This window comes from Caloenas nicobarica, chromosome 3 (assembly GCF_036013445.1).
Source record: "Caloenas nicobarica isolate bCalNic1 chromosome 3, bCalNic1.hap1, whole genome shotgun sequence".
NCBI lineage: Eukaryota > Metazoa > Chordata > Aves > Columbiformes > Columbidae > Caloenas > Caloenas nicobarica.
The window spans coordinates 58,584,893-58,607,412 of NC_088247.1; the positions used below are offsets into that span (position 1 = coordinate 58,584,893).

At 38.5% G+C, this 22,520-nt stretch overlaps 1 protein-coding gene across 1 annotated transcript in view; it reads left to right on the forward strand.

Annotated features, from left to right (window-relative positions):
* Positions 1 to 5,227: 5,227 nt before the first annotated feature.
* AKAP7 (A-kinase anchoring protein 7) overlaps positions 5,228 to 22,520 on the forward strand; it is an 85,773-nt gene continuing 68,480 nt past the window's right edge. Inside the window, 6 exon segments of the mRNA XM_065632774.1 lie at positions 5,228 to 5,287; positions 5,289 to 5,592; positions 8,579 to 8,728; positions 9,776 to 9,921; positions 14,133 to 14,269; positions 19,986 to 20,146. Coding sequence (XP_065488846.1) covers positions 5,228 to 5,287; positions 5,289 to 5,592; positions 8,579 to 8,728; positions 9,776 to 9,921; positions 14,133 to 14,269; positions 19,986 to 20,146 — 958 coding nt within the window.

The following is a 22,520-nucleotide window of genomic DNA, read 5'->3' on the forward strand; positions in this document are numbered from 1 at the left end:
ACTTGAGCCTTCTAAATGACGTGCCTAAGCAGGACACAAGCTAAGTTGTCCTAGACATCTCTCTTGTCCATGGAGAGAGAAGAGCATCTCTAGAACAAATCTTACTTCTTATGTGAATCACAGTTTTCCTCTGGAGAAGCCTCTGTCTTTATTGACTGGTGAAGAGTCCCAGCGCAGGTATATTCACATCTTAGGCTAAATGAGAAACTGGCTGAAGTTCTGGTAGCGCTTGTGAACTAACGTCTCAGTTGCTCTTAGGAAGAAAGGCAGGCACACACCAGAAATCTGCACAGAGGTGAGAGTGATTATCTGAATTTCGGGAAGGACTGTACTACATTCTGGCAATAAGATTAAATTTGTTTCTTTTTAATTGGACTTTGTACTCTGCAAACGTGCATGAAAGATACTGCACCTATTCCACAGGCATCCTAACTCCATAGATAAAAGAGAAGAAAAGATACAAGGTCACACACGAAGCCTGCACAGTGGTGACAAACACGTAGCATGTTCGTGCAATACCTGGAGCTTGGGAAGGCAGGAAGCCAGAGCAGAAAAAGAAGCTTGTGGCTGAAGGAAGAGATAGATAGAAGGACAAGAAGGGAGAGGAGCATAAGCAACACAACAGATAGGCAGCTGAGAATCAAGATTTTTCAGTTTAGACAGTAAATACATATTTCCCCCACCCACATCTGGAATAATATGAATTTTGGATTCAGAACTGCATTTTTTATTTGCCTAAGACTCCTAGTAAAGTGTCTTTTGCTCAAGGAATGCAGGATCTAGTGTCTCAGCTGTATGAATTCTGCATGTAGTTGGCAATACTCACAGCATTCAAAATCAAACTTGTTTTTAATTGCAGGCAGTGTTGTCTTCTTAAACAAAACACTTGCCCTCTACTTCTCCCTCGCACGTACTTTTTAAAAAATCTCTGTTTCTTTTCAAAAATCTCTGTTTCAGTTGGAAAATAGGAACAGCTCCAGGAAGCTGGAGATTCCGGATCAAACTGAACTTGACCTCTGGAGTTAAAAAGTCCAGCAGGTTCCGTAAATTTCCTAAAAGAGAAATGTGCTTTTACTTCAGCGTGCTTTTACTCTCGCATTGCAGGTCTCTGAAGGTTCCCTATCAAACTGAATTATGTTTTCGCTTTGCAGACTGCTGTCCTTAATAGTCTCCAGAACATGCAACTTCTTGCTCAAATACAAATTGTATCTATCACGAATAAGAGAAACAAGATTGCAGTCATCAAAATAATATTTTTTCTATTTTATAGGTTTGTTGCGTGTGTATAAATATTTAGTAAAAAGAAAGCTACCTATTCACATTACAAAATATGTAGTAGAAGTATTCCATAAAATTATTTGCATTCTAGTTACCTTATATTTTGGAAAGTGAAGCTATGTGTATTACATTGTTTGATGGAATTTGTGCTTCTGAGACAAACGTAAGGAAATTAACAGCTTCTTTTAATCTTATGGTGGAGCAACATAGGGAAGACTGGTTTTGTTTACTATAGAAAATAAAGTACCTCTGCTGCAGAACGAGGATTTACCTAGATGACTTCTGGTGGATTTTTTGAGCCGACAAGTGAAAGAAAAATTAAGTTAGGAAAACATATTCTACTCCTGCTGCTTCAAGTATTTCAGAGGAAATACTAAAACTAGCCACTGAGATACCATTTGCAGGGCAAATGGGTAAAGGAACTAGCTTTAATAATTCATTTTTTCAGGAAGCAAGGGCTGTAGGAGTTCAAGCTAGAGATTACACCCTAATAAAAACAACCAGTGAAGAGTCCAAGTTAGTAAAAAATGTCATGGACTGTAAGTTAGTACAGATGTGCATCCAGCCACTTTGCCAAAACTCATCTGTCCTAGATGCAAGATTCTATATTTGTATTTGTTGAACTTCATGTAGAAAGCATCTGTTGTTCTGCTTCTCCAGTCTGTTGAGGTCTCCCTAAATTCCAGCTTGTGTGCAGGAGTGTGGGATGGGTCCCCAACAATGCTGCTTGCTCAGGCACAGAGGGACAGTCTCTGCCATCATGCTGCCCTGCATCTCCTTTCCCATTGTCTACCACTACTTCTGCCAGCACATCTCTTCCAGCTCTTCCAGTTCTTTTCCAGCTTAGGTCTGATGGGACTGCTTCTCCATCCTTCAGTAACCTACTTTAAAGCCCTCCTTATGAGGCTGGGAAGTCCGTTGGCAAGGACATTCATGCCCAACTCTGTTAGGTGAATCCTCTCTCTACCAAACAGTCATCATTTGTCAAAGAATGCTATCAGCATAGAAGCCTGGAAATGTCTGAAAAAATACCTTGACGTTAATAGCATTTGAGTGTCTATGCTGATCTTTAGCCAGTGTCCCTCATAACAGGTCGCTATCCAGAGGGTAGCAAGTGAAGAATTGCTGCTCTGGGTATCCCGTTAATTTTTCAGCTGATTCCCACTGTTCTGTTCCCTCCTCTTGCAATGTAAATGAACAGCCTGTAATTAACAGATCATAAAAATATCCATTTACTTTAATACTTTCCACATTAATCTTCATATTCATGTTAGATGTTAATCAAATGTAGTTTCTATTCATTAATACAACGGATAGCATCTTCATGTACTTCTTCCTTTCATACCGATTATGGTAGAAACTCCAGCCTATTTGCTTTTTGATATTTGCATTAAATTACTTATCCCAGGCACTCCTCTCATTTTCCATTATCTCTAGTTCTGCAACTCACACTTCTCTTTGTTTCTCTAGCAAATCTCTTATTACTACCAGATCATGGTCTATTCTTCTTCACTTGTCAGAAAACAAGTTGCTGTACCAGCAGTGTCAGTAATGAAGCCTCATTTCGTACCATTTATGTCCTCCCTTCTCATCACAATAACCCAGGCTTCCCCTATAATCTCCATGCCCTCCCATTACAATACATTCAACTCACTCCCACATCCTACACAATATACCAATGACCCCTTTCAATACTCAGGCTTCCCTGTAACACTTCCTATTCCTGCCCCTTTATTTCTTAATCTCCCACAAGTGAGTCATGTCCCAAATACTCGTAGCTCCCCCATATCTCTTGCTTGACTAAGATAAGACATATGCATTGATAATATGTACCCTGACCTATCATGTAATGAGCTGACCAGTACTCATGGCCAGCCACAGCTTCATGGAAAAACATACGCACAGCATTGTTTCTTCTTTCCCTCATTTGGGAGCTAAATGAGTTTCTTTTTTCTCCCAAACCACTCATTTCCAGGGAAGGTGTGGGAACATCCTACCTCTGAATCCTCTTACTCTAAACTGAATTTGGTTGAAGTCAGATGGTGGGTTAGGAGACAGCGAGGTGGGTGAGAGGTGAACAGGTGTGGGCAGTGAGGGTGTGTAAGCAAATACATTTCTAGAGCTGCCTGTGCTTTCTCTTTCTGCTAGCGTCACTCAGCTGTCACTACGTGATATTTTCTTCCTGAAAGGGACAACTGTACAGCTGAGAGGTTAATCAGAAACTCTCTTTAGTAAAGGCAAGGCCACAGAAAATTGATAAAGTGCTGGCTTTCGCTCAAAACTCAGCAGTACTGCAAAACAGTTTTTGCCAGGCACCAGGTCAGTGACTTACATGAATAACTTGTGCAGTACTGGGCAGGCAGAAAAATCACAACTTGTTACTTGAGCTTTCTAGTCCTCAACTGAACATTTCCCTCTGACACCACTTTTATGGCTTGTAGGGACGATTAATGGCAACTGTTACCAGCTCCACCCAAGGTGCTTTTAATTTCTCACTTCCCATCATCCTGGAAACAGTATATTCAGGTACATCACGAACCCAAAGAATGCATTCTATCTATAGTGCTAAGCTAGTGGGTATGGGTTAGATACAATTTTAGATCCACTAAAAATGCATTGTGTTTTCAATTGTTAAGAGGACTATGAAATGCCAATTTATCTGATTGCATTGGACTCCCCTGTCAACTGCACAAACAGAAATGTTCTTTCTAGTTTGCTTGCTGAAGATTTCTGCAAAATATCTAATGAATTGATTTGGTGCAGTTTCAGATCCAAAGCTGTGTTTTAAATTCATATTTTAAAAAAGACGATACCAAAATATTTCCTCTGAGTACTTTATCTATAACTCTATGGAATCCAATTTTTATGGAAGTATCATGCTTGCCAATGCTAACAGGCTAGGAAGAGGTGACCACTCATGTATTTAGTCTCCTAATGACAGCTGATATTCAGATGAAATGTGTATAGTAATGAAAACTGCCAGCAGCCTCATCCGAAAGCTTCTCTTGGATCTCTTGGACTTCTGTGTCAGGTCCAGCCTTTGGTCTCTGCAGGACTATGCTGACTGAATGAAAATACTTTGTGAAAGACAATGAAGGCAAACACAGCATGGAATGGGTTAAAACAGTGATAAAATATTTCCAAACAGATTTTATCTCCCAGAAAGGGAAGACACAGAGGAGCCAGATAGAGAAACTGGCCTCACTTTCACTCATCTTTCAGATTCTAACATCCAGCAGCCATACAGCTTCCTCCCTATCACGGCAATCCTATTTTATTTGTTTTTGCTACTCCTACTCTCTCTAAAAATGGAAGTAGGAATCTTTATACGCATATAAACAATCAGCTCCCTCAGATCTAGTCTATACGCACAGACCAATCTCCAAACCACCAGGCGAAAGTTGACTTGGCTTCTCCCTCAGAGTCCAGGGACAGATTTGGCTTCCAAGAAGCATCTCCCATGCCTGGCCTCAGAGGAGCAGCCTCTCCCGTACGCCCCAGATGCCGATTCCCAACTGGAGCCGGTGTGGCCGCAGCAGAGGCCTCAGTGCCGCGGTCAGAGGGGCCCGGGGCTGCATGTCAGGGCCGGAGGGCTGCGCAAAGGAAGTTTAGGGTGAGGCCATCCCATCTCCCCCAGACTGCGGCTAAACGGAGGGAAATTATTGCTCTGGGTTGCATACAGTTCTCCTGGCCGTTCTCCTAAGCTACAGCTGGTTATTTGGGGATGACACCCACCCAGACCACCCCCGTTAGTCACAGCCCTTCTGTGGGACAAGCGCTGGGGCGGCCACATTTCGGTAAAATGCGGATCTCACGTTTCAGGGCACACTAGCTGGGTGCCTTCGCTGTGACTTGCACATCTCGGCCAAGAACCAGCAACCCCGGCCGCAAGGTAGGGGGGCAGTGTCGAGTGGGCAGCTGCAGGACTGCGGGTCCCAGTCCCCCCGCCATGCCCCGCGCGGGCCGCTGGGCGCAGAGCGCGCTGGGAGCTGTAGTCCCGCGGGCGCACGGCCCCGTTCCCCCTCCGCCCCACGCTCTCGCCGCCGTGTGCCCGGGGGGCGCGGCAGCGGCGCTGGACGGCGCCCTCTCCGCGGTCTCCCGGCGGGCAGCCCTGCTCGCTCTCACCGGGCATGCAGCGGCTGCTGCGGCGGCTTCTCCCCGCGCTTCACTCGGCGCGGCCGGCGGCGGCCCGCACCCTCCCCGCCCGGCGGGCTGTGCCCGCGCTCCCGCGCCTCATGGCGCTGCGGCCGGCGGCGGGAGCGGCCGGGAGTGCCGGAGACCCCTCCCGCGCACCCGGCGCGACCCTGGAGCACGGTGAGGAGGCGGCGGGGCGGCGTTGCGCGGGAGGGACGGGGGCAGGCGCTTGCGAGGCCCCGCAGAGTCCTGCGCGCGGACCGGGCGCCCTCCGCTGCCGAGGAGCAGCTGGGCCGTGCTGCGCGGGGGGGCCGCTCCCCGGTGGCCGTTAAACGGTCCCGGCGAGCAGAGCGGCTGCGAAAGCTCTGGCGTGTGAACACGTATTCGGCTGTCAGATGGAAAGAGATTTCACAGCAGGGCTTGGGGAGATCGTAGGGGAAAAGGATTCAACTTAATTGTGGGCTGTTGCTAAAAAGTCTTGTGGTTTTATTTACCCTGCCTGCCTCGCTCTGTCCCCAAACTTCTTGTCTGTGTAAGCATCCGGCCTGGCTGAATACTAAATCTACTATTTTTTTTTTTAACCCAAAATTCTGTTTTGTGTCTTTTTTGTTTCGTTTTGGTTTGGTTTTAAATAAGCTTTTTTATTTCTCTGGCTATGTGAACAGTAGTGTCAGCACCAGAGGTTCGAAATGCCTGGAGCGTAAGACCATCTATTTCTACAGCAGCTTTCAGTTGAATTGTCTCCAAAGGCTTCCTTTGTTATTAAACATATGAACACAAACATACTAAACATATCACAGAATCACAGAATGAATATAAACATATTAAACAGGGAACACCTAATCTTACTGTGACCTCTGATGTGTAGGTGTCAAATAATAGAAGATTATGTGAAACTGAAAGTATGAGAGAAAAAGGCTGGGAAGAGAATGTAATCAAATACGTTTTCTTGCTCCTTGTTTTTGTATTCTCTCATTTATGAGCTAGGTGTATCATGATGTTTTTTCTCCTGGAACAGATGTCTTAAATACTGGTGAATATCAGCAGCCACTTAAATACAAATATGGGAATAATGTAGATACCTGTTCACATATGAAATTCTGGCTAATTTAATTAAGCATGTGATTAAGAAAAAACATTTTATCCTATAACAGCTTGCTGGTCAGGGAGTTCCTGTGGAAGCTGGTTTTGTTACTTATGTCTCAGACTATCAACCTTACATCAAGAATTTTGAAAAATCTTGTTTTCAGGTTGTTTCAGTGACTGGAACACAATTCTTGAGTTTTGTTGCTGATTTCTTTAATAAATATTTCACAAAAGGTGAGAGATGGACTTTTTTTGCTTGAGGCACAACCTGTAGAATTTAGAAGCAGTGCCTGTTCAGTGTGAGAAGGGACATTGTTAATGAATAGTTGCGCCTTTGCTATGTCCATCTGCTATTGAGAGCAGACAGAATTTTTCAAAGTGGCACAAGTATGTTGCTTTTTGAGTGGACAGAGCAGACAAAAAGCATAATCTGCAATATAGATGCCTCAGATTTATGCGAGTCCTTGTTCTGCAGCTGATGCTACCTTAACAAATCCCTTTTGCTCCCAGCTGATTATGATTCTGCATTTCTGAATATTGTTGATAGCTTTTCTGCCCCAGACTGACTTCCTTGTTTGTCAGTTTCATGGATTTCTGTCTTGGCCTGTGCTTTGAGACCTCTTTGAAAGAAGAATTGTTTTCTGTATGCTTGTGGATTACCAGCAACAATCTATTTTGTGTGAGCTTTGATGTAAATGTTAATAATTTTAATATTGTTTTAACATTTGTTTGTTGTGCATAGTTATTTGGTGTCTACAGGGAGAACAAGCAACAAAACTAAATACTTTGTTTCTTTTTAATAGCCTCCGGGATAAAGTTAGGTGTCAGACCACAACCACAGAGTGATTTATGCCTCCCTACTTTAAACTGGAGTGAATTAGCATTTAATAAGGTTGTTCTTTTACTTATCTTCCCTAACATAAAGTGATATATGCAAAAAATGTTCCACGGGGTGATAATAACCCAAATTGGCTCTGTAATATTGATTTTATACATGTAGTGTAGCTTTGCATGTCACAGGAACATAATATGCACTTTTGCTGCCAAATTTTCCCCTTGGGCCAGATTTGGACTATCTGCACTGGTCACAAGAGGAGCTTTGAAAGTGCATTGTCTGTAGTAATGAGCTGTCCTGGGATAAACTGCAATTCTGACATAAGGCTTCTTCCACTACAGTAATCCCATTGTGGAGTTGTCCCAGAAAGAATACTGCTGGATGCCTGGTTATGTGCTCATTTTTTGCTGCTAGAGAAGATTTTCCTTTTTCATTTTTTTAAGGTATAACTTCATATGCCAATATTAGAGTTTACTAATACAGAAACATGAAGCAGACATAAGGCAATGACTCATGCTTAGTTAGTACTCTTGGGGAAAAAGACATTTTAAAAAACTTAGTGGAGATTATTCTGTCATTGTGGTATTACTCTGAGATAGAATTTCCATGTATATCTTTTTACATACAAATTTTATATTGATTCTTTAACTTAAATTTTAGAAGTCAGCTTTTAGAGTGAGAAGTTCAGATCATGGCTGTCTGTAACATGCTCTACTGTGTGGGAGATGCAGGAATAGAATAGTCATCTCATTCCTTAATGACCTAGTCAGCTGAGAGCTCTTTGTATCATGTGAAATGGTAGGATTCCCTTCCTGCTCCTTCATGCCTCACTTTCAGTGTGTTTACATTGGAATTCATTTGCCAATGCTTGTCTGCACTGAATTTCATATGCCATTACTGTTATCTAAAGTGACCTTTATGTGGTGTCTGAAGACTTTATTTTTGTTATACTCGGTTCTAAGTATCCTCTTTTTTGCACGTAATTGCATTTACTTAGAACTGAACACGATTGTAAGTTATGAAATACAGAAGGCCGAACTCCTTTTTTTGCTATTCCACATAAAGCATTGAAGTTTTTTTGCTGATATTTTGACAAAGAAGAGCAGCGTTCTTGAGAGAGTTATATGTCAAGATTTATTTGCTCATAATTAGTGAAATGTATACTTTATATTGCTTATGTATAATGTGTCTTAGCTGTTTATATAAAAAACTAAGACTCAGTGTATTATTTTAAATATGTTACAGATGGGCTGGAAAATGTACAGCAAAATAAAATCTTTAAAGAGAATAAGAAAAAGACACAACAGAAAGAAGAGCCATGTCTTGCAGATTCGGTAGACTCTCTGATGGCAGAAATGCCATTTGTCGACACAGATATTGAAGATGAATTTGTTAGTAAGTACATTAAACAGAAGTAGTCTGGAAGCATAGGCACATCACACTGTTCTTGGTCCTGCCTGTTGGCATGTACAAGTGAGCTGTGCACATGGAACAGAGTCTCCCTGTGAACAGGATCCAGTCCAGAGCTTTTCTTACTTGTACTTAGTCCTACAAGTACTTGAGCATATTAAAAATTTACTGGTTTGTGACCCATTGCAGCAATGATTGACAGAATAAAGACGTCCTGTATGTCAATTCACATTACTGTATATGAGTTTCTCGAGTGATGGCTTTTATGAGCTGTCTTCCAATATGTGTATTCCCAGCATGGGGCTAGAGGTGCACCTCTAACTGGACAGTGGATGTCTGCAGCCTGGGTCAGCTTATGGGTGTGAATCACGCCACATGGTTGGAGAGGGTGTGCTAAAGGCTTGAGGAAATAAGCTGGGAGAAAAATAATTTACGGTGCAAAGGAAGAATTGAGGATACACACTTTTGCTGTTGCAAGGTATCTTTGGGAAAGGAGGAGGTAGAGAGTAGATCTGTCTTGGGTTAAATTTTCTTCTGGGCTGGATTTGGTCCTTGAACTATCAGTTGGCTAGTCCTAGTCTAATACAACCTTTCCCTTTAATAATCCTATGTATTATTGTGTTTTATATTTCAAAATGCAGCATGCCTGGGATTATTGAAACTTAATGTTGACCCTTTTCCTCTAAAGTCACATCCATGTTCAAGTGTAGACAGTTTGCAGGCCTATTACACTGCAGTGTGAGTTGGCTAAATGATACACAGTAGTTTGAAAGCTGCGTGTCTTTTTTAGCAGTTTATAAGCCTTACTTAGAGGTGTAGGCTGTTACTTCAGGCATAGTGCTCCACTCATATGACTACATTAATTCAGGGTAGAGTAGGATCCCAGTCAGACAGTTCAGAGCATGGGCAGATTGGATGACTGGGAAAGACATGCTCTAGTCAGTTGACTGGAGTCCAGCTCCTGTTTGCATGATATTAAGTGTATCTTTGTTTTGATTTGTCTGTATGCTGAAAGTATTTTTTTTTCTTCAGTGCATGCAACCTCTGAAATAAATATAAAAAAGAAAAGAAAGAGGACTGCTGGAAAGGAAATTGAAGAAGGCAGTGAGACAAAGAAGAAAAAGAAAAGACAGTATCAGCCGAATTATTTCATTTCTCTTCCAATCACTAATCCAGAGGTAAGATTCGTTTTATACTAATTTAGTATAACCAGAATTATTTCAATAGCTGCATGTGTTTGTAAGAAGCACAGTGTTTTATTTTGACAAAAAATCAGGTATTTTTAAAGGAAAATTAGCAGCCTATTCAAAGAGTTACTTTATGTCATGTAACATTTTTGTGAATAAAATTGCTTATCTGGAAAAGACTACAGGAAAAATATTTCTTTTTTCATTCAGTTTGTTAGTCTTATGGATTTCACACTGTTGACTGGAGCTGGCTTAAATTTCCCCTTTTTACTGTTCCGATATTGCTTGTTTTGTCATTCACTTACACGGTTGTCGAACTAATTTTCACCGGGGTCCACATCAGCCTCGCGGTTGCCTTCAAAGGGCCAAATGTAATTTTAGGACTGTATGAATGTAGGAGTAGTAACATACAGTCCTGAAATTAAATTTGGCCCTTTGAAGGCAACCGCGAGGCTGATGTGGACCCCAGTGAAAATTAGTTTGACACCCCTGACGTAGAATTAAGGAGACGTTCCTATTTAATTTCATAAGAAAATCCCTAGCAATATTTTTAGCTCTCCTTATAGATAGGAATTTAAATTTGGATACTTTTCCTGTTTTAACTAGGCAGTTTGTAGTTTAACGTTTTCCAGCAAAATTGATCATCTTATTTAAATTTCAAACAATGTATTGTTTTAGTGAGTTGTTGTTGAAATGGATTAGAGAAGTGCAGAGAGCTCTTTAAGAAAATGTATTTTCTTGTAGTTAGCATGTGTTGTCTCATTTAGACAGTGAATGAGGATGACTTCTTACATGCTGTGGGATGTCTCTTATATAGCTTTGAAAGCAGGTGCATCATGTTTAAAAAGTTAAACCAAACAATTTACCACCATTTCCAAACTTAGATTTAGTTTTTAATACGAGGATCTATCTCAGTTGAAATTTAACTCATCCTACATCTGTACTATCTGTTCTCTGAGAAAGTCAAAGATTTAGAGTATCCAAAATGAAAACAAACCAAAGTAGGTTTGAAAATTACAGTGCAATCTTTGATTCTTTTGAACATACTATGTGAAGAAGAGATAGTAAAGGCTGGTTTTATAAGATCCAGGATAGCCTAACACAAATATTGTGGGAGATCTTTTGTGCTATCTTACTCTGAATATCTTTTCTTCCTGTCTATTCTGTGATTTAACAAGTGCAAGAATAATGTTTGGGTTATATAATCTGATAATTGAGAATTTCTGCTTATGGTTGTTATTGTGCCGAATGGCTGGTTGAATGGAAAAGTCTTAACTATGCATGCTTTTTTCATATGTCATGTATTTAGTCTTTTATCATTTCCAGAGGTAAAGGAACAACTATATTAAATCTCAGAGCATTTGGGAATTCCCGGATTTTGCTGGAAAGTTTTGTTTATACTTGTCTTAGATATGGAGTTGTTCTGAAAGTAGAAAATACACGTTGGAATTTTTACAGGCAACATTAGCCAAAATTTAGACTTAAGACACTTGGTTTCTTGATAACCAGAAGGAATCTGGTAATTACTGGTAGTATGTCAGTTAGTAATGAGAGAACTTTCTTTTTTTAAGGATCTGATTTTATTCCAGTAGAGTGTATTAGGCATTTATGCAGAGAACCATTTTGCAATAAGGGATATTTAATGACCTGTTCCTTTTGGAAATTAAACAGTTTCCTTGTTTTCATTTTAATTATGTTTTGAATCTTCAGAAATAAAATATGGTGTTCTATTAATCTTGAATTTATATTAAACTTCGCATAATTACTTTTGCAAAAATAGTTAAATGGATGGCTATCGTTGTATCCCTTTCTGGCAATTTTTTTTTAATGTTTCATTTGATATGTTATAACTTGGTAGGTTAGTCCTTCAGGGTCCTCCAGTCTTGATTATATTATAATTATAATTAATCTGGTAAACCTTTAAAGCTTATAGTCTTTATATTCACTTACTAGTATTATCCTTGCAATAAGCAACACCAAGTTATTTTATTACTCTTCAGAATAACATGTTCAAAGTAATGAGAGAGGGGACCTCAAAATCAGTGTTTGAGACCTTATTTTGGAACACTTTTAAAAATATGCTGAGGGGGAATTGTTGAGTGTGATCTGCCTTCAGATATTTGTTTTAGTTAAGAAATCTCAAGTTAAATAACATGATAGCAGTCATAACATAAAACTTTGTAAGGTAATGTAAATAGCAGGTTAAATAGCAATTTAAAATTTTTATTTATGCAGTGGGTCATAACTAGTTATACTGAGATGTAGGGAGAGTCCTGGTTCACTTAACTAAAATTCAGGGCACTCAACTGTTAATTGCACCTGAGATTTATTGAAGAAAACAGAACAAATCTGAAGTTATATTACGCGTTGTGATGGCGCAGCTGTGCTACAGCTCTTGCCTTATGTTTTGATCACAAGGTTTCTGGGAAAACATATTAAATATAAAATCCTGACATTCACAAAAATGTACTTGAAAACTTTTTTTCTTTTCTCCAAATAGTGTAGGTAGTGTAGAATGTTGTAACTTAGCAAGAGAGAGAGAGAACATGCTTAGTCTTCCTTTTTTTTCTTTGCCAGCTTTCAGGTGTGAATTAAATTTAGGAGCAATAGTTGAAAATGGAATAAAATTGTAATTCATATGATAGGTGATCTTGTTTTTGAGTTTTGTTGTGGTGTTTTTTTTTTTTTTGACAGGGATAACTGCATTTACTTTAGTTTATAAAATGTAAATAATTATGCAGTCAATACATTGTAACTACCAGAGATTACATTTACCATTTTTTTTTGCTTAAATGTGGGTTAAATTTCTCCTACATCTGAGACGATAAAGTGTTTTTTATCCAAGATAAGATCAGTTCTGACATATGAAGGAAGATGGTCTTATTACAACATGATTAATGATCAAAATGTTGGTGCAATTTTCTTCGTATGTCTTACACTACCTAAGACACTTGTGGTTTTGTAGATGCCACATCACCTTTTTCTGGCAAATGGCTTTTACCTTCCTTCCTCCTCTTCACCCTCCCTAGAGTTGGTTCCTTTCAGTTACAATTTGGTTTTATTTAGATGGCATTACTAGATATCTGTGGCACATTAGATTAAACTCCTGCATGGCAAAACTCATCTTAAGAAATTCAGTCAGAAAACTACTGACCACTCCCATTAGACTGTGTTTTTTTTCAGGAAATTTATGTGTTTCTTATGATTAACAGAGCTACCAAAATATATCGAAGCTTCTTTTTTAACCTAAGATCTGCTCGTGCTTATGTTATAAAAGTCAGTATGTATAATATATTTGTGAAGCATTTGCCACCGAGTTTTGAATAAAAAAAAAAAAACAAACAGTTTTCTACAAACTTTTCTACATGCTTCTTTTAGACTCACACACTAAGGCTGATCTGTCTGTAATGCCTTTGCTTAACATGCTCTAAGAAATAATTCGTTTTGTAAGATGGTCAAGGTTATTGGATTTATTTTCCACCTACATATTCAAGAAGTGTTGCACTTTTTTTTCTTAAATCACTACAATAGAACTATCTTTATAGCAAGCATGGTAAATGTTTTGTATACAATTTATAAAGCGTATATAACCATACAAATAATTTTCAATGAAGAAAATGTAATTCAAGTAATTTTATGGACTCGTGAAGTTAGAACTGTGTACATGTTGTATGGAAATTTGTTAAAATATATTTGAAGAGAGTATATCATTTATATCTATCTATTGGACAGTATAGTCAGAATTGTAAATTGGATATCTCTACAAATTATTTACTGAATATTCCTGTTTTGTACATGCCCAGTACTGCAAAAATCTCTTTCTTTTTCCAGACACTTGTCTGCACATAGTAGCAGCATACAAGTGGGCAGAGTCCTTGAAGAAACCTTTTATTTGGATTACCGGTAGTGTAAAACTGGATGATCTTAATCTATTCCAGGAATTTATCGTACTTATGGAAGCAAACTCCTATCAAGATATGATGGGGAGTGTCCAGTGAATTATTAATTACTCCATTCATACCCACTTTGGGTTTACTCAAGTCAGTTAGCATAGCTTTGTCAGAGGATCAAACTTTCTTCTGCTAGAATGGTTTTTACATAAACGTTTGATTTCAGTTTGTGTGCCTTCTTGTTCACTTGCATGATGGGACACGGTAATTGTAATAGCTAACTGTTGTTTCTGTGTCTGCCTTTCTTCCCAGATTACTGGCAGTATTCAGACTCTCCAAGATGCAATAATACAAAAGGATCAAAGGCTTTCCAAAGCAATGGTTCGCTCTGGCTCGTTGCATGTCACCATGTTATTGATGCATTTATCCAATGAAGAAGACATTAGTATGTAGGTATTTGATGTTAAATTAAGTATACACAAGTATTTTTGCTGGAGGAGTTCATAAAAAGACCAGGAGGGGTGACTGATACTTATTTTTTGTGATACACAGCCCTGAATTGTCAGGGTTACTGAACATTTAATTCATATTGTTGTTAAAATGCTAACCTTAATATTAGCCATTTTCATAACTTACGGTATGTCATGAGCTCTGAACAAAAGATACTTTTTTCCTTTGCATTTTCTTACTGTCTGCTGAACTTGCATAAACAAATACCATGTTTGCTAATGTAATTATTTTAAAACACTGTTTTGATATAGGGGACACTGAACAGATTAACAGGGGAACTTTCAAAATTTCATAGGTTAGCAAATGTTATAAGCCAAATCGGTAATTGTCACCGAAAGACTTTAATGAAATAAACCATAGCTCCAAGCTAATGTCTCATGCAGTTACAGGGTTTTTTGATGTCCCTAAATGAATTTATTATACTCAAAATTCATGTACACTAAAAGAGAGGTGGCTATTAGGCCTTACAAAAGTATATTTTTTATGTTGCTTCAGTGATATAGCTGATTTCTTTGATCATAGAAAAGCTGTGGAAAGACATGTATTATACAATGATGCCATGTGTCTAAGTGTTAGATGCAACTAGTTGCCTTATAAAAATGCAGTTCTTCGGTGTTTTTTACTGTTTGTCACATGCTGTACTGCTATCTGACAAGTGTACTTTAACATACAAGTTCAATGGTAAATATGAGGATGTTCAGACTTTTGTCTATCTATGCAGCTGTAATTTATCAATGTTCAGAATAATAATTTTTGTGTCTAGTTGTAATTTTGACTTGCAGTGAAAACATACATTGTATTTTATAGTCCTGCGTTACACCGACTTTCTTGACAGTTTTTATTTAGGTCTGGTGCACAATAGCCTGCATATGTGATGTCTCTATATTCGCATATTATAATTGCAGAATTGAGATTGCAAACACTTCGGTAACTGCAACAGAGTATTATCTAAAATGCTGATAAATGGCCTACTGGCATTACATGAACATCTGGGAATCATCCATTGCTTAAGTGTCAGTTTTGTATTTCTAATGAATTAAAATTCGTCAGATACTTATAAGTCTGTGAAAGAGAAGCGTCATGGTTTCATCCTCCCCAGATGAGTTCTTTCATTGGTTTTCTCCGCAGCGTTAGCAGGCATGTGGTCCATGTACTGAATTATCTAGATCAAATAATGAATAAGTGCAGTGAGACATTGCTTTGGTTATGGTAATACAGTTACAAACTAATGTGTCTCATAAGTGTGTGGTGAATATTTTTTCCCCCAGAAGCTTTGGTCGCTAAAGTGCAGATTGATCATAAGAAAGTGAGAATCCAGGGTAGAATGTAGGAACCATTTGGTAGTCAAGGGCATGCTTCTAATACGGAGAAGTATTTTGGCTAAAAACATTTAACACCCCTGAAAATAATGAGATACCAGTATATCTAAATCAATTTCCTTGCTTTGTTGTCACACTTCTTTCCCTGAATGCTATATCCTTGAGGCTTCTACACTCTTGCCTCTCCTGTGAGGGTGCAAGTTTGCCTGCATCCTTGTCTCCAATGGTCTGATCTAAAGGGAGAGAAACATAGCCAGGAACAGAGAATAGAAAGAAAAGCAAAGGATAGTAGATCTGCTGGACTCCCTCTCCTCTCCATGTGCCTTTTGTCTCCTGGAGTAGAGGCACACTAGCTTCCTCCTGCCCTGGTTGATGAGCAAACTGTGGCAACACATGTCGGTGAGAACAACCACCAACTGTGCACTCAAGATTTTTTTTAAAAGGGTTTGAAGTTTAAACTTTTTTAAAAAGGAAATGTGAGAGGGTATCTCAAAGGCAAGTGTGCCTCCTCATGAATATTTTTAGACTCCTAAACTGTATATCAAAACAAATATTCTCAAATTCAGTATCTTCTGCTACTCCTTGAGCTCCTTCTCAGCAGTCTGACTGCCACTCAAGCACTGACGGAGTTCTTCTCTGCCTCTCCCAGCAGAACTCCCCAGTCCAGGCACCCAGGAGCTGGCCTCTAGTCAGCAGCAGCTTCCCCAGTGATTCATCCCTTCCCTGGCCAGATGCCTCCTACAGGTATCTAGCTCAGCTATCCTCAGGTATTCTAGACTGCATTTTCTGCTTTATGGGATTTTTTTTTCATAACTGATGTTTTCTGTGTAATCTTTTGGGAGCACCTGAAGATTGAAAAGTTGAAATTTCTTTTCTTTGCTTCACCAAGTTTCGATACCAGCTTAGTGGAAAGAAACCAAGATCCAGGCTGGCAAAAGAACCTGTGTGTAATATAGGGTGAGAGCAATCCCTCAAACAAAGTTCAGCTAGTCAACTGGGTGTCTCAGTGTTCACAGATCCTTAGGTTTGGATCCAGTAAGTTACTTAGATATCTACAGTTTTTCTGCTGTGTTTGAACAATAGTGCCTCTGTCTATACAGACATGAAATGTGTTGAATGCTATTTGAAGTCAAAATGTGTGATAAGAATGTGCTAAACATAACATTCAATTCAGCACAAAGCCCTTTGTATGGTGTTTTAGTACATACAGCTTTCACCCTGGAAATGGAAGATCTGTATTCGAGGCTGCTCTAAGGGAATCCAGACCATAGTTCCCATGCAAGTTTCCTAACTGATTGACTGTGGTCTAGCCTTCATGAATGCACTTTACACCTCTTTTTGTAGGACTGTGTGAAATCAAGAATATTAGATTCTAAAAACCATAAAGAAATAAAGAAAGAGTCATGACAGCACTCCCTTCAGGCAGAGGAGCATAAAGAAATAAAGAAAGAGTCATGACAGCACTCCCTTCAGGCAGAGGAGCTCTAGTTCATGCTAACTGAATGCATAGTCATGGGATCAGGTACTAGAAATCAGGATGCCTGCCTTTGCGGTAAATGCTTTCATTACCAGACTACAATGTCAAGTTCTTCTTGCTTGTTATCTTGTCAAAGACTGTGAATCTAACCTTTTCATTACAAATACGAGAGCTGAAAGGATTCAGTTTGGCTTTTTTTTGCAAGGTAGCTATTTTTTTGCAAGGTTGCTTTTTCTAACAAGTAATCAAAATTAAAAATTCAGAAATTTCTAAAAAGAAAATACATCGGTTTTAAGTGCTATAATATTTACATTATAACAGTATAGAAAAAGCAGGCACTGCTTCTATAATCCTAGTTTGTATTCTACCCTGTGGGTTAGTTGCACTGAGTGTGACTACTATCTGGCATTGTAATTACTCTCTGGTATGGAATCATAAGAAAATACCACTGTTGTGGTTTTTGCTATTGACTTCAGTGGAAATGTTTGGCCTTGTGCATTATTTTTACAAAGCAATTGTTAGACATTATGAAGTGATTGATAGAATACAAAAATACAAAATATGCTAGAGTGAGATGACAACTGTTTTTCTAAATATTTTAGCGTTCACAGAATCACAGAATGTTAGGGATTGGAAGGGACCTCAAAAGATCATCTAGTCCAATCCCCCTGCCAGAGCACGAACACCTAGATGAGGTTACACAGGAAGGCATCCAGGCGGGTTTTGAATGTCTCCAGAGAAAGAGACTCCACAACCTCCCTGGGCAGCCTGTTCCAGTGCTCTGGCACCCTCACTGAGAAGATGTTTCTTCTCAAATTTAAGTGGAACCTCTTGTGTTCCAGCTTGAACCCATTAGCCCTTGTCTACCTGTTGGTTGTCACCGAGAAGAGCCTGGCTCCATCCTCGTGACACTCACCCTCTATATATTTATAAACATTAGTGAGGTCACACCTCAGTCTCCTCCAAGCTAAAGAGACTCAGCTCCCTCGGCCTTTCCTCATAAGGGAGATGCTCCGCTCCCTTAATCATCTTCGTTACCCTGCGCTGGACTCTCTCCAGCAGTTCCCTGTCCTTCTTGAACTGAGGGGCCCAGAACTGGACACAATATTCCAGATTCCAGCATTTTCAAGATTATATGTGAAAGTAGAACTAAATCTTCAGTGACACAGTGCTAAACTGAAAACACACTACTCTGTGCGAATTGACCTTTCATAGACCTCCTCAGGTAGAGTTGAGCTGGTCAGCGAGTTCTGCAGCACACCCTGAAGTATGGAAATGGGAGTCTTTGTTCAGCTGGGGAACAGAGCTTTCCATGACTTGCTGTCTACCAGTTCTCAGATGCAAAAAATTCAGAGATGGGTTTTAGGTATGTGCATGATTCACTACTTGAAAGCCCACTGCAGTCTTTCACACAGTGTATTTGAAATATCTGTGCTTGATTTGGAACAATTTTCAGGTTCATGTTAGTAAATAAACCTACACATGATTACTTTTGAAGTAATCTGACAGGTATAATCAGTACTAGATGGTGGTTTTGAAAGGTCTTGAAGTATATTACATAGGGAAGACACAGGAATAGACTTGCCCAATGGTGATAAAAGGGTAGGTAAGTGGCAGAGACTATGCTCAAAGAAAAATATCTTTGCCAAGGAACAAGTAATGGCATTTTTTTAAAGTGGTTATATAGGAGCTAATGTACTTTTAGGCTGTAGATTAAAGCTCTATTAAAAAAACACAGGAGGACTACATCCATCAAGGGTATTTTGTCATATAATCAACAGTAACTTCTCTTAAGCCGGCCTAGGTTTCAATTAAATGCATAGTTCTCATCAAGAGTCCATCTTGTTAAACACAGTGGAAGCATGGGTAGAGTTGTTTGTAATTGTACAGGCTTAAATAATATGATTTAGCCCACTTTAGAAATGATGACATTGGCTTTTATCCAGCTAAGACACAAAGCCAAAATAAACTCTTGAGAGTTTTTAAACAGTTACTGCCATCTAGTGTTTATAAAGTCAAAATCAGTTCAGTGAAAAGTTTAAATTCAGTTTTTGTTGAATAGAATTAAAAACTGTGGACACATGAGAGATCTTCTTAGAAGACACTAAGAAGGTTTATATGCTGCTTGTTTAGCGCGTGAATCACTTCAAGTGCATGTCAAACACATATTTAATGTAATCGTACATACACTTAATGTGGCTAATTAAAATTATTATTAAAACGTTACCAGGCTTGTTCCTGTTTCTTAAGTTACATGTAGATTATGTGTGCATGCTACATATCTCTTAAAGAAAGTAAACATCAATTTAGGTAGTACTTCTAGAGTTCTCAATGAGCTTAATAGTAATTTCCATAGAATTTCATCATTATATATATAATGGCACTAACCTCTGTTTATAATATTAAGTAACACACTGTAGTAACTTCGAGTGAAGCAGAATCCTAGAGCTTTCGGTTGAGCTATTAGGAGATGAAAAAAGTTAATTAATTTAAGAATGGAAAGCCAAATTCTTCTGAGGAAGCATCTTACTTAAATACGCAGAGTAATAGAGACATTATCATCTTAATACCTGGTCACCTTGAGGACTGAGGTAAACTCTTTGGAGGAATTACACCTGCTGCTAGGTTTGCCTTATTCTTTCTGTGGTTTTACAGAAGGGTATATGAACCATTGTACCGTTATAAAATGGTAGTAATAACACTGACTGCATTCATAGGAAGTTGTGTAAAAGTACCTGAGTAGATAATAAATTGATATTAATAACACTTTGTGAGATTTTTTGATATAACAATTAATAGCTATGTAATCAGTATTAATATATTTGACTTTCACATAGATATGTTCTTTCCTCTTGACAGAGCAGTTGGTGCTCTTTCAGACAGCAAGGGTTTTGTAGAAGATCTCCTCAAAGGAAAAACTGTGGATTTGTCTTTTCAAGGAATTGATCACTTCAGAAATGAAGTTGGATTTGTGAAGCTGGCAAAAAATGATCATACAGCTATACTTACGGAAATAGCAGGTACAACTTGTGAATCTAGCTTAAGCGCTTTCAAGACTTTTGACTACCTAGATGAGAATGGAGCACAAACATAAGTTGGTGGTAATTTAGTCAACATTAATTTACTTTTACAACTGTAAAGACTACATAACAAATTTCCCAGCATAGTTCAAAACTATATTAATCAATTAGAGGCGGTACTATTCTCTGATATCTTTTTATTATGTAGCTGCAGGTTTGTAGATGGATCTAAATAATTTACCCCATTCTGCCTTGTTTTGGTCCAAGTACTGTGTGCTGTTTCTCAGCTGATACTTACACCTCTTTCAATTTGTATATTCATACCGACTTAAAGAACTATATCTTTGATGCATCTTACCTGGTTTTCAAAGTTACATAGTTCTCTCCTTTGTTTTCATGCTGAGTAGAGCACTAAAGGACAGTGATGTTCTTTCCTCTTCCACAGTCTGGGGAGTATTTAAGTTTTGTGTTTCCTCTATGTTATACATACCACTCCTAGATCTCAGTGAATTAACTGTACCTCACCGCTCCCACATGTGTAAGTGCATGTATACACACACCCATATATATGTCTAGGTATAGATATGTACTTTATACATACACTTCCATATATGTATAAAACCTAGACTTCCTCTGCACCCCTGGAGGATAAGGAGAATTCAAGATAATGGCATGACTCATCTCCCAGAATAATGGAGTTGTATTCTGTGCTGCTTTAACCTGAAATACTTTTTTGGAGCAATTGTGGAACCAGTCTGTGGCTTGCTCGACGTTAATTGCCTTCTTTTAGCAATTAGGAAGTTACTGAAAGATGTGGCAGCTACATACTACTATGCATATGCATCCACATGTTCACTTCAAGAGCAAAACTCTCAGTTCTGTCTTAACAGTGGAGCTAAGGCCACTGCCTTTGCCAGTCAGATAAAATGCATCCAAAGATATAGTCCAAGTCAGTAGGAATATATAAAATAAAAGGCGTGTAAGCATCAACTGAAAAACAGCAGGTAGAGTGGAGTATTTTAATCTATGAGTCTATACTTAAACTATGTTGTTTACAGATATTAAATAAAAATTCTCAGAGAACAGTACTGTCTGTAATTCCTTTGTGTCCTTTAAAACTATCCCGGCAATTCCAACTATTCCTTGGAAAGTCTCTTTTTAAAAAGAGTTTTTCAGTATTGATGAATTATCTTTTGTGCTCTGAGGAATGTGAGGTCACACCATTTTTTAATAGTGCAATAGCCCATATAGGACATTTTGCAGAGTAGCAGAGTGCTGCTGTCACGCTACCTCTTTACAGTCCACTACAGAGAAAAAGATGGAAAAAGTATTAATACAGTGTTTTATTTAGTAATTCATTAGATTGATTTCTGAAGTGCATTTAGAAAATGTTTAGTATTTTTTAACTTACATTTTAAAGAAAAGTTGACTGGAAGAGTGTGAGCTTTCCAGCTTACCAAATTGCTTATGCCGTTATTGGGCAATGCTTTACTATTTTAAGCAGCACTCGATAGAGAAGTGTTTCTAATATTCTCTATGATAGAAATTGAACAGTTTTTACATTTCCAGAGGCACTTCAGTTGTTAAATAATCCAATAATTATTTCAAAGATTGAATCTACCAAGTATTCTTCAGCCCTTTGGATGATATGCTTCCTCATCCTTGTCTTTGAGTTTGTCTTTAGATTTCTTTTAAAGATGACAGAATATTGTGTATGTATGCTGTTTTATAAACGGTGAGATAATTCATGAACTGTATTCCTCTTGTGAAAGGAGATGAATGGTTTCTGTTAGTGACAATAACTTTTGATTTTGAGAAGTTTATAGCTAAGATCTCTGAAATAATTGAAATTGCTAAACATGGAGAGCCAAATATCTTTAACTGCAGGAGATAAAAGTTTCTTATCAGTGTTTTTTCTACTCATCTTTGACTAGTTAACTGGATTTTGATCAGAATTAGAGAAGTAAAACTGAGATGACCTTCGTTTTTCAGTTTAATCGTCCTTCCTAGTAGACAAACTGATAGTACAGTCACATTTAGTTAACAAGCAAACCTATGTTTTCCTTGGAAAGCGTAGCTACTGATACTCACTGTGGAGCATTCTTTGCTTATATTAGAACCACAGCTGTGTATTATTATTTTCACTTAACCAGTGCTGTTTAGTAAAAATGTTTCTTATTTCAGGGCTTACTTTTGCCAACCCAAGGCATGATTTCTTCACCTTAGGCCTGTCGTTCAGTCTCTACACTTATACAATGATTTTTTTGTTTCGTCTGGATTTAGTTCTGAAACAGGGTAGGGAACTGAACATTACCAGAAGATTATGGTAAAATGATTAAAAATGTTCAATGGGTATATCTTCAGAATATGCTAT